This window comes from Mus caroli, chromosome 6 (assembly GCF_900094665.2).
Source record: "Mus caroli chromosome 6, CAROLI_EIJ_v1.1, whole genome shotgun sequence".
Taxonomy (NCBI): Eukaryota; Metazoa; Chordata; class Mammalia; order Rodentia; family Muridae; genus Mus; species Mus caroli.
The window spans coordinates 81,333,599-81,346,060 of NC_034575.1; the positions used below are offsets into that span (position 1 = coordinate 81,333,599).

General features: G+C 50.3%; 1 protein-coding gene across 1 annotated transcript in view; it reads left to right on the forward strand.

Annotated features, from left to right (window-relative positions):
* Positions 1-11,088, forward strand: part of Emx1 (empty spiracles homeobox 1) — a 16,525-nt gene extending 5,437 nt beyond the window's left edge. The window contains exons 2-3 of the mRNA XM_021165680.2: positions 826-1,010; positions 10,530-11,088. Coding sequence (XP_021021339.1) covers positions 826-1,010; positions 10,530-10,697 — 353 coding nt within the window. The 3' untranslated portion in view covers positions 10,698-11,088. The remainder of the gene's footprint in view (positions 1-825; positions 1,011-10,529) is intronic.
* The last annotated feature ends 1,374 nt before the right edge of the window (positions 11,089-12,462 follow it).

Here is a 12,462-nt window from a genome sequence, read left to right on the forward strand (position 1 = left end):
GGGTGTTATTTACACACACCTATAGGGAAATGAATATATCAGTGTGTACTTATATGTTCTTTCAACTCAGGACTACACAGAGAGAACGCAGGAGCCTTTNCCATGAGAATGGCTTCCACTCTGCCAGCCTTCCTTCACAGTGNGCCAGCCTTCACAGTGTTTAGGGCCTGAGGAGAGAAGGGAGGAGCAGGGAGAAGTAGATTTGAGAACTCCAGGGTCTATCTGCCTGCTTGCTGGACCCAGCCTGCCTTCACCTCCTGGGTGGGGGAGCCTTGGCCTGCTGGCAGGATTTTTTTCAGCAGGGTAATAGTGACCTGAGCACTTAGCTGCAGGAGTGCTTTAAGCACCGGTTAAGAGTCTTTGGAGGACTTCTGGGTAGTCTTCCTATCAGCCTTGTTCTTCCCCATCACCTTTCTGAGCCCAGATCCTGTCCTCTGGGAAGGGGACGTTTTTTGGAACTAAATAATTAAAAAGCTAATCAATCGTTGGGGCCTGGGTGTAGCATTGTAAGGGCTCAGNAACAGACCTAAGGGATTTCTGCCATCCCTTGGCCTTTCTGCTGCCCCTGGCAACGTTGGATTTGAGCCTGTTGGACCCTCATCAGGTCTGGGCTTGCGTCTTGGCTCANGAGTGGATTCTGCTCCTCNTTCCCTGTGGGAAGCTCTGGAGTGTGGTTTCAGGGCAGCCACAAGGGATATGGGAGAGGCGGTGGAGGTGGCAGGATTGCAGAGGTGGCAGGGCGTCCCCAAGGCAGAGGCCTGCTACTCACTGCGCCCCTTCTCTCTGTCTGTACCTGCGTTTGCCGCTGTTGCCTCTGGGCTGCAGCAAGCGACGTTCCCCAGGACGGGCTGCTTTTGCACGGGCCCTTCGCACGCAAGCCCAAGCGGATTCGCACGGCCTTCTCGCCCTCGCAGCTGCTGCGGCTGGAGCGAGCCTTTGAGAAGAATCACTACGTGGTGGGTGCCGAGCGGAAGCAGCTGGCAGGCAGCCTCAGCCTCTCCGAGACGCAGGTGAGCCTTCTCCTGCCACAGCCTAAGGAAGTGGGCGGTTGGGTGCAGATTTCTCTACCCTTCGGGTTCCAAAAGCCACCTTGATGTCGCGTCCCTGGAAACCCTACACTTTCTCTAGCCTTGTCCTGCTAAGTTTCAGGGGTGTTGTTTTGTAATGAGACTCGGTCTCGCTATGTAGCCCAGGCTGGCCTTGAACTCAAAGCAATCTTCCGGTCTCTGTCTCGTGCGTTCTGGGATGGCATATATAATAAGTCAACTCGCCTAGTTTCCCCGATNTTATAATCCGCGCTAAGGATCCCACCAGAAGCATAGTAGGCCGGATTTGGTCTGTGGTGCACCCAGGCTGCAAAGATCCCTACCCCGTCTGCAGTGTAGGTGACACAGTACCCACAAGTTTGTGGGAGTGGCCCGGTCTTCTCTAGGCCCTGGCCTAACCGGGGAGACCTCATCTGACCTCAAGTACCTGTGGTGTTTGGGCAAAGAAAGCCAGTGTCAGCTTTGCAACTGAGGAATGAGTGGACCTGAGGTCAGCTCCTAACTGGAAAGTGGCCCTAATCCAGGCACAGGACATTCNCTAGGGCTCTGAGAACCGTGGTTCATTCGCGGTTACCTTAACGCGATAAGCCTCCAAGAGTGTCTAGGGAGCTGTCAGGAGACTTAGGCACAGAGGGTCTGTGGAGTGTTGAGGGAATGAACTCCATTGGTGTTGGGGGGCTTTGACTGGATGACGTTATAGTTCCCACGTAGGGTTTAGCAATAATTGATTATTTAAAGGAAAAGAAAGATGTTTAGGGAATGGTAAAGAGGCAAACATGAGGGGGTTTTGTTGTTTTGTTTTGTTTTGTTTTGTTTTGTTGGTAAGGACCTCGCCATACATGAACATCCNGTGAAAGTGTCATTAAACATTTGGTCCATTGCTGTGAAGGAGGACCGCAGCAGCTGAGGGACTCCCAGCCTGGCTGCTGTACTGGACTGCTTTCTAATATAGGTTTATAGACCCTGCCAGCTCTCAGAAGCTGACCTCCGTCTCTGCTGGTGCTAAATGCTCTTTCCTCCTACCCTGCCCCTGCTATACAATTCCCTGCCACCCCTTCTCAGGTAGGGGTCTGCCTGTGCTCTCCCTTAGCAGCTGGGGTAACAGGGGCACTGGTCTGGTAGGCCACCCCTTGCTGCACCCCAGTTCCCTAAACTGGAACCCCATAAAACAATAGAATCAGGGCNTCCTTCCAGGCCAGCACAGAACCTGTGGGTTCTAGAGTTGCTAGTTGACAGCTCTTACTGAACAAACAAATATTACAAAGCAACAGAGTTAGTTTTTAAAACTGTTTTAAAGAAAGCAATGTTTAAGAAATAAGCTAATAAAATAACACCTCTTTCCCTCCTGGCAAACAGCGCTTTGCAATTATTGTTTAAAACAAGGTGTCAACTTAAGAATGGTGTTTATAATTAGCTTCATGTTAAAAAGTAATATTTATTAAACGTTAATTGCAGGAATGTAAGAAAACAAAACAGTTTATAATCCTGCCACCCACAGATTAGCACTTGTTGAAATCATGGCATTGTTTTTAAACTTTCCATTTTTCAGCACAGTGAGAACATGTTTAATTAATTTTCTTTCAAACTGAATCTATCTTCCTGTCAATTTTAGTTCTTATAATGCCAGTTCATAGTTGATAGGCTGGTTGCTGCTTTCATTTCTATCATGGGACATTTCTAACATGCCTTTAGAACAAACCCAAAGAGAGTGTATCTGTTCTGCTAACCCTTGGGACTCTTGGTTAATCCTGACCCCACCCCCACCCCACCCCACCCCCACCCCGGCTGGGGGAATGGGGTTCTTTTTACATATAAAACAGCTCTGCCCCTCTCCCATCAAAGAATACCTGAAGGGGCTGAGGTTTTCCTTGTAGCTCTGCCTTTGCAGGTAAAACCCCTGAGGTGGGAAGGTGAGCTAAGCAGAGGCCCAAGTCAGGCGGATGGAATTCCAGTGCCCATCTGCCTGCCTGCTTCACACAATGGGCAAGGGGCTTTATCTCTCAGTTGTCTCTTCACCAAGAAAACAGGTTTGAGGATTAGAAGTATCTTATATGAACNCAAGTAACACCCATTCCCATTCCCTCTCAGCTCTGCTCTCTTTGTTTAAATTAATCCATCAAATTAGTAGCATAATAAAGGCCCTGCCTCGGTTTCCCTTAAGCCAATATTTCTTCCTGNCACATTCAGTATCATCATCATCATCATTGTCATCGGTTACCTTTCTATTGTCCTTGTCACTTGCTTTCTGGACTTACACTGTAGAATCAGGTCACCATCCACCCCTCAGTGTTCGCCATGCAAGCTTACCTGTCATTTCCAGTTATCTGCTATCTGTCAAGCATGTGGTACTCCAGGCAGCTCCCTGCTTTGTGTTTCTAACATGATACCTACATTTGTCAACCAGGCCTCTGTGTTCCACCCCTTACATGTTACTGTCTTTTATCTAGCAACTTGTATCTGCCCCTGCTCATTAGCTGTCTCCCCAGATTGGGAAATTTATGTTTTTCTCCAAAATACATATACCTTTCTTTTTAACAACAACCTCCGTGTACCCATCTGTTGATTACCTCACCCATTTTGTCTTCTTCTGTCCACCATCCATCTCTAGAGAGCTACCAGCAACTAACACCATCTTCCTACCTGCTGATGATTATTCATTATCTTGCCAAACCAGCTCTGGCTCTGTCTTCTCCCAGGTTTGCACTGTTACATTACTGTGGTTGAAAGAAAGAATGCCGGGGTCATCCCCAGCCCTGAATTTGTGAGGCTCACCATCCACTTTCTACTTCTGACCTTTCTGGAGAGAGAGAGAGAGAGAGAGAGAGAGAGAGAGAGAGAGAGAGAGAGAGAGAGAGAGAGTTAGTTATGATCCTTCCTCCATTCTCCCAGAACTCAGAGTGTCCCCCTTGCCGTTCCAAATATGCATCACATTTTGCTGTTATGACTTAATTATCTGTCATGTCCATATGTCAAGCTGTAGATCAGCTGTATCCATCTCTCAGGGAGATCTTAAAATACAGGGATACCCAGGAGATGGTCTTAGGACATCCAAGATGCAGTCCAANAGGGAAACATTTCCCACAGCTCACTGGGTAATTATGATGAACAGTACGGGTCTGAGCATCTTGGTTGTGGGAAGCAGAGGTCAACTTTATTTCCTCACGGGATCCAGCACCGTGCTTGGCCTGGAGTAGATATTCAGTAATTATGTGCTGAATGAAAGCCAGGCATGGNGCTGCATAGACGCCTCAGTGGTTATGGGTACTAGCTGAGCTTCCAGGGGACTGGGATTCAATTCCCAGCACTCACATGGCAGCTCACAGCCACTCTACTTCCAGTGGATCCAACACCCTCTTCTGGCTTCTGTTGGAACTGCATGCTTGTGGTCCACATACATATACAGGTAAAACATTCATACACATAAAATAAAAATAAATTTTATTTTAGTCAGGCAGGCTGTGTACACCTATATTCCCAGCACTTGGGAGGTAGAAGCAGGAGTCTCTAAAACTCTGGGTCATTCGGAGCTATACTGAAACTGGCCTGGCTAATGTCAATCTGTGGACAGACTGAGACCCTGTCTCCAATCACCACTGANCAGTCGTTTGTTTTGATCCCACACACTCAGCCAGCCATTACGAATTGCTTACTCCTTTGTCCCCTGCCTTGGTCACTCCCTCACTGTTTTGCCCCTGTGGTTGTCCAGTCCTAATGTCATACTTAGTGTTGATGGCACAAAGACAGGCAATAGATAAGTCTCAGAGGAGAGCTCTGTGCTGGCAGAGCTCCAGCTTGAGGCGTTGGGCAGCCTGAGATACCTGGTAGTGAGCTGTATAGCTTAGCTAGGAGTCCAAGAGGTGGAAGGATGGGCCCTGGGCCACAGCCAGTTATCCCTTCTGGTTGTATTCATTTGCTTCTCATGACTGTGGTNCAGCCTGGGGTGTGACCAAGAAGGCACTCATCTAAGCTTGCACTCATGTGACTGCTTGGCAAATCTAGACCTAGGTCAGATCAGCACCTCCATGAGGGTGTGTTGCCACCATATGACACACCTGCAGGCTGAATTCCATGGGCACCGAAAGGCCAGGCAATCCCTCTGGTACCCATCAGATGCCAGTGGGCAGTCACAGGGAACATGGGGGTGAGTGCTGTTCTTGGCCAATTACATGTTCCAGTAGTCCCTAGAATAAAGTAGGTCAGCCGTGTCTCTTGACTTTGTCTTCTACTTTTGCTGAGCTGTGAGAAAAACAGGAAATTTGGTCTTGGGCCTTGGAGAGTCTTCGTATATATAAGTCTATCCGTGCCTGCAGGACAAGGATAGAAAACTCTCTTGCTTGTTGATTAATGTGTTAAATTAAAGTATATTGTCCTACAGGCCTCCATGANAAGGATAGGGTAACTGAGTCCTCTTGAATTACATCTCAGGATGAGGGGATCAGAGGAGACCTGATAGGTGGGAGGTCCCCAGCAGACTTCTGACCTGGAAGGCTTAGAAGAATGTATAGGATTATAGGTGGTGTGGGGAGGTGGGGACATGAGGATTAGAAGGGGGCACATTAAGACAGAGATGGCAGTGTCAAGACCAGATGCCACCTTGAGGCTTGAGAGCAGGGAGAGGGAGGACTTGGAAGTGCTCAGGGATTTCTTTACCTATGTATGGGTTTTCCTCACAGACATTCAGGGTGGTTGCTTCCTACCATGGACTGTCCTGCCTTTGAAGGGATGGGAAATGTCTCCATTGGCAGGAGATAGCTAAGTGACTTGAATTTTAGGGAAAAGTCAAAAGTTTGCCAGTAATTCCCTGTGGCTCTGGGATGACACACCCTTTCTTCCAAGTCCAGGATCAGGTGTTTCCATATTCCTATAGCCTAGAAGTCCTGTGGGGTAGGGTAAAGAAGATCTAGGACGGGTGGGGGAACAGGATATAAGGTGGCTCGAGGAGTTGGGGGTGACGCCAGCTTGGGGGGGATGAGGGTTGATCTGATTCTGAGAGCAGGAAGTCTGACATGATCAATTGATAGGAAATGGATCCCCCGAGAGAGGGCAGGGAAGAGAGCAGGCTGAACGGTGGCGTGATTGATGTCTCCAAGCTGTCTATTCTAAGGACTTTCTCTGTGCCTGAGGCCGACAGACTAAGGAGACATGCTTAAATTAAAGCAGAAGAGAGCGCAATAGAACATAAGGAGGAACTTCCCATGTCAGAGTTACAAGATCTTGGCAGGGATGTGTGGACTTCTTAAAGCCGGGACAGGGTCCTCCCTGGAAAGTATACAGGCACCTGGAGCTGAGAGGCTGAGATTGGGGGCAGGGGGGNGGTGTCAGTGAGGTGGAAGGGCCCCTCCCTTGTTCAAAACAGCAGATTACTCAGAAGTTAAGTGTGGTCTCCAAAATACTGACAGGAGCTGTTTTCCACCTATTTGTAAACCCACTGTCCAGCCACTCATGAATTCACACANGCGTGTCCCCACCATAGCATATAATGCTCTGTCCTCTGAGGAAGTGCTGCGTGGGCACATTCAGAACAGTTTCTTGCTCTTCATCCTGCCTGACTCAAGGTGAGCAACGCCCCTCTCTACAAAGGGTGTCTCTNCACCAGCTTCCTCCAGCAAGAGGTTAATGCTTCCTTGTGCTCTTTCTGGTTTCAAATTCCTGTGTACAAATCTATCTAGTCTAGTTTTATTTCTGTTGCTGCGACTAAAATATCTTGACAGAAAAAAACAACTCAAGGGAGGAAAGAGTTTATTTGGTTACAATTTCAGGTTATAGCCCAATACTGAGGGAAGTCAAGACAGGAAGTCAAAGCAAGTACTTGCAGGTGGTAGCCTGAAAGCTATTCCACACAAGGTAGCCTTTAATTAAGCAACTCACTTCACAGCCAAAGAAGTGCATCATGAAGGATGCTGCTTTCTGGATGGCAAGCAGGGATTTCGCTCACCTAACTTTCTTATATAGTTCAAGACCACCTGCCCGGGGAATGGTGCTGCCCACAATGGGCTGGGTCTTCCCACATTAATCAACAATCAAGAGAGTTTTTTTTTTAACAGACATGGCCACAGGCCAATCTGATTTAGGCAAGTCCTCAATTGAGATTATCTTCTCAGAAAATTCTATTGTGTTAAGTTGGCAGTTAAAGCTAGCCAAGATGGTTCAATTTCTCCCAAACCAACTAGTGCAGAATTCAGAATTGATGCTCAGGACAGCTTGGTCTACTTAGGGAGTTCCAGGCTATGCAGAGCTACATAGCACTTAGCTTCTCCGGCCCTGTTTCTGGTTCCTTCCAGTCCCTCTTCCATTGATTCCTCCCATTTCCCAGATCTGTCCCTGGCACCACTTGCTTGCAGTACAGTATTGGGTTACTCCACCTCTGTACAACTGGATACCATACCCGGACAGGCCTTCTGGGTCTTGGGACTCTANTCCAAAGCCAGAGAGGACAGTGCTTAATCTCCCTGAGATCCAGGAGTGTCCAAGCAGGCTTTCAAAGGCCAAGAAGAGTTCCAGGTTACGTAACCCAGTGCAAAATGGGGACTCTCAGAAGAACCTATTCGGCTTCCCCCAAGAAACTGGGAGGTACACAGTAAANTGTGATTTAGGAGATCACAGAAGCTTCGCCCCAAAACACAGGGATCAAGATGGGTGGGTGAGGCCTCCAGCCAGCATTTCTAGCATGCTTTGGGGGCTGAGAGAGGTGAATATATATTGGTATTGGGAGAATAAAAGTTAAGGGAACAAAGAGAGGTTTAGGTGTTTAGGTCCAGTCCCTTCTGTCTCACCCGTGCACACATTTTTGTCTCCCATGGCTGTGACTGCACACACCAACACTGTTCCTCCTGGCTTTTGTACTATGATGAAGTCACAACTGTCCCTGCTATTATAGGGTTTATAAACAGTATCTGGATACCCGGCCCAGAGCTGCTCGGCAGAGGACATCCAGGCTGCCTGTGGAGAGGGCTATTCGGGAGGGGGGGGTCTTGCCCCTGGTGCTGTTGTTTTTTGAAATAGGGTCTCATGTAACCAAGGCTGGCCTCGAAGTCACTATATACCTGAGGATGACCTTAAACTTCTGACTCTTCTGCCCCCACCTTCCAAGTGCTGGGACTCTAGGCGTGTACAATCCTCTCCTTTATGTGATGTTGAGGCTAGACCACAAGGCCTGGGTGCATGCTAAGCAAGGACTCTACCGACTGAGCAACAGCTATATCCCAACTGACTTTAGTTCTCTTATGAAAACAAATAGTTGGGATTCTCTAATGTGTGGTGTCCCAGGATGCTGCCTAGGCCTACAGCCTTGTCCTGGGCTCTACTCTGCCATTTGTCGTTTCCTCCTTTGGGAGAGAGTTGACAGGCAAGGGCAGCATGCTGGTTCTGTCCTGTTACAGGCCACTGTAATCATCAGTTCCCAGAAGGAAACCTGAGGATGGGGTAAGGGAGAAAGGTGCAGAAAGTGACCCCCTGTCTCTGGGTGCTGCCCACTGCCCCTTGCATCCATCCCACTTGGGCTTGTCAGATATGATGTCCTGTACAGAGTTCTGAGTCATTCACAGAAGGCAGGGTAAACTCATCCACCCACTGGCTGGCACAGTCACAGTATGCTCTGGGGGTAGAGGGCAGGCACTGGGCTGACCGCCAAGCGTATGCTGAGAACACTGGGGCTTAGGTGGGCATGGGATCCNGAAGTCCTGAGTTCAGAGCAGCCGATATCCTTCTCTGACTACCTGAGAAGAGGCACGCAGGCTACAAGTTTGAACCCTGCCTTGTNCTAACTTCGTTCACCAAGGCTGGGTGTCCGGATGCTCCCTGGACTCATCTCCAGCTAGTGGCATTTGGAACACTGAGCACCAGCATCCCCACCTCCAACCTAGTGGCAGGACAGATGGCTCAGTGGAGGCCTCTGTGAGCAGGGACTGTGAGGAGAACCTTCAAGGGCCTCTATGATAGAGAGGAAGGCTTGTGAGGTTGGCACATCCCCGGCACNAAACCATCCTACAGCCAGGATGCCAGGCCCCCTTCCTGCCTTTGCTGCTTGTCTCCGAGGGCTGCCTTCAGCCCTGCCCTGAGTTCTAGTTCTCCCTTCAGCAGTCACTGCAGTTGCCAGAATTGAAATCCTCACCACCACAGTACACAAACAACTTACCAGTGCTGTCCGCACGCACAGCCACAGCAGGCAGCCTCTGCCTGGTTTAAGCTGTGCTGATATTCCCAGGAAAACACCAGGACNTGCAAACCCATTGCCCCACATCCCCTACCCAAGGGCTCCACTGGCACAGGAGTCCAGGAGGTGCCTTGGACCAGCAAAGGGCCCCCCAAAGCATCTCTCCTATTGATGAGGGGTGTCAGTCCAGAGAAGAGACTTAGCTGAGAAGGGGACTCAAACTCCTCCTGCTAGCACAATGGAGGATTTGGACCTGGTTGGCCCACAAAGCGATGTGTAATCAAAGCAATATGCAAGAACTGAGAGTGTGTGGGGAGCCACCTACGGGAGGACGTGAGGGCNGTGTCGTGGACACCCAGCAATGCTGGGAGGGATGACTGGAGCTAGGAGAGAAGGAAGGAAGGATGGTAGAGATGGAACTAAATGGGGCTTCCTGGAGATGCCTAGACCTTTTGTGCCATCATGAAGGATGCTGTTCCCCTTGTACAAGCCTCACACAAGGCAAGGCTTCCTGGCACAGAAGTGGGAGATCAAATAAGCACTCACTTCTGCCCTCCAGTTTTCTTCTGACTGTTCTTTGTGTGACCTGTGACATCTAGATGGGCCATGGGGATCAGTGCTATTGGACCAGGAGGTGCAGAGCTAACCCTGTGTGGCGGGTAGGGCTACAGACAGAACTCTCCCCATACTTGTTTGTCCAAGGTCAAGTGATCATGGGTGAATTTTAGACGGCTCTAAGGAGCTGGCACCTGAGGGACTGGGGTTTCCTAGCACACAGCTCTGGTCTGCACANTTCTACTACTGAAGCNGGTAGGAAAATTTCACAGAGTACAGGCAGCCTGTGAGTTTACAGTGCCCATTAATGGTCCTGGGATCTTAGATGTTGTCTGGCTGTCACAGGCCATGTTCTTGGTGTAGACACCTCCTCCAGGTTTGAAGCCATGACTGTCTCTGTGTGGTAGTGTGAGGCCAGCACAGGAGATAGAGGATGCTTTGGGCCCTCTGGGGATGACTCCATCTTCTCTGGACATCGGCAGAGCTATGGCCTGTGATGCTCTCTTCTGCCTGGTCACTGTGGCTGCAGAGACCTGGAGGCTCAGCAGCCATACCTGCTCCTTTGTCTTTGAGTGGATCTGGGAAAACTACCCTTATGTCTAGCCCAGTCCTTTCTCTGCCCTCCTCACTTGCATCTGAAGGGTGGCAGATGCCTGGAAGAGAGAGCCCTGGCCTGGGTGGCCTCAGGTCCCCCATCTGACTCCNACNTCAGCTGCAGCATGACCATCCTGGCTGCTTTGGATGTTTCTTACCTGTGCCCCTCCCTCCCGGCCCAGGTGAAGGTGTGGTTCCAGAATCGGAGGACAAAATACAAACGGCAGAAGCTGGAAGAGGAAGGGCCGGAGTCTGAGCAGAAGAAGAAGGGTTCCCACCATATCAACCGGTGGCGCATCGCCACGAAGCAGGCCAACGGGGAGGACATTGATGTCACCTCCAATGACTAGGGGAACAATCAAGAGCCCACAAGGGCAGGGCATTGCTTGCTGCTGGCCAAGGCTCCAGGGAGCCCATGCTGGACTCTGGCCACTCCTTAGCCAGGCTGCAGGGAGGCCTCGAGTCACGGCCCCACAGGGCTTGGAGCCTGGGGCCATCACTGTCAGAGGGACAAGAGAATGGGCTGGCTGAGGCCTGGGACTGCTCAGCCTTCTGGTGGAGAGCCTGCTGCTTGGGTGGACCGCCCATCACTGCAGCCCCCCAGCTGCTCTCCATGTCTCTGTCTTTGTTCTGAGACATTTCTGTTTTAATTTATTTTCCAGGTCCTGCTGTAGTTCTTAGTGACATCCTCTCATGTCCCCCTTCCCTATGGGAATAATAAAAAAATCTCTCTCTTTATGACGTAGCTCTCCATCTTCAACCATAGAGCCTGGGCTGTTGGGTGTTGGTTCTCCGTATAGTAGGGGCTGGTCAGCAAGAGCGCTCAGGGCCAGGAGCCTGAAGGGAAGCCTCAGCCACATCTTTCCAAACTTGTGGAGGGTTGGGAGGCAAGAGACTCCTTACATCTGTAGACTCCAGCAGTGTCTCCAACTGAGGAACACCCAGAGGGAAGGAGAGCTGGGGCTGGGTAAGGAGGTTCCAAGCCCAGGCCCCACACAGACGTGCACCTGTCCTGAAAANCCTTGTTCTGGCTTCTTTTTTAGACACAAGGTCTCACTCTGTTACCCAAACTGGCTTCCAAGTCACAGCAATCCTCCTGCCTCAGCCTTCTAGGTGCTGGATTGTAAGTATGAGCCACCACACCCAGTGCCCATGGGATTGATGGTGAGCTTGCCCAGGTCATTGTGGCTTGGGGACACCTTGGCCTAACAAAGGAAGGCAAGGCAGGCCCAATGGACTCTTGTCNATCCACCTTTTAGCTTGTCTGTCCTCTCCTCTTGACACATTGCCCACCATCCTGGAGAAGTGTGGTTGTATTTCCAACAGTCTTTCCCTCCCAGCACCCAGGCCTGTGTCTACTTCACCTCCCATGAACTTTCCAACTGTCCATCCTAGCACTCTCCTGATGTGAACGACAGCCACTGTCCCAAGCTCCCCTTTTGGACACATTCATCCACTTCCTGCCCNGGTTCATCTGTTCCTTCATCTGCTCGGAGGCCCCCCTTGTGTCCCTAACCCCTATGTTTTCATTTTGGGTCCCTTGTCTCCTCTTCCTCTGGTTCATCCACACCTCAGGTCTCTCCTATTCAGCTTACCTATTCCTGGCTAGACAGTGATGTCTGGTCACACATCAATTCGTGTAGCATCCCTCAGTTGTCCCTGCCACTTTTCTGGCCCTGGCCGCTCTCTGGGAAGAACACAGACATTATGTGGCTTCTGTGACTATTGAAGAAGGCCCTCCACACTGTGGTCGGGGGCGGAGGGGGGGGGTTCTAATCCTCCTGATCAGGCAGGAAAATGCCTCCTCTTTCTCCACTCTGTACTATGCTGCTGCTTCTCTTCCACCTGTGGCCTCTCCTTCGTCGCTCCTGGTGTCCCTGAGTGAGCCGTCATGGCTTTTGCTGGCCTGTGCTGTTCTTTCCATCTGGGATGCTGGTGAGTACCCTGTGGATGCTGAAGTACCTGATCTATGCTGAAGGCCCATTCCTGTTGCCTGGGCTAGGTGCAGAAAGCCAAGCGCACAAGGTTCTTTTGCTGAGAACAGGCCTAGTCCCACCATCCTACCTTTTCTACGCTGCCTGTCTTGTGGATGTCCACTCCAGTTTCNGGAAACCA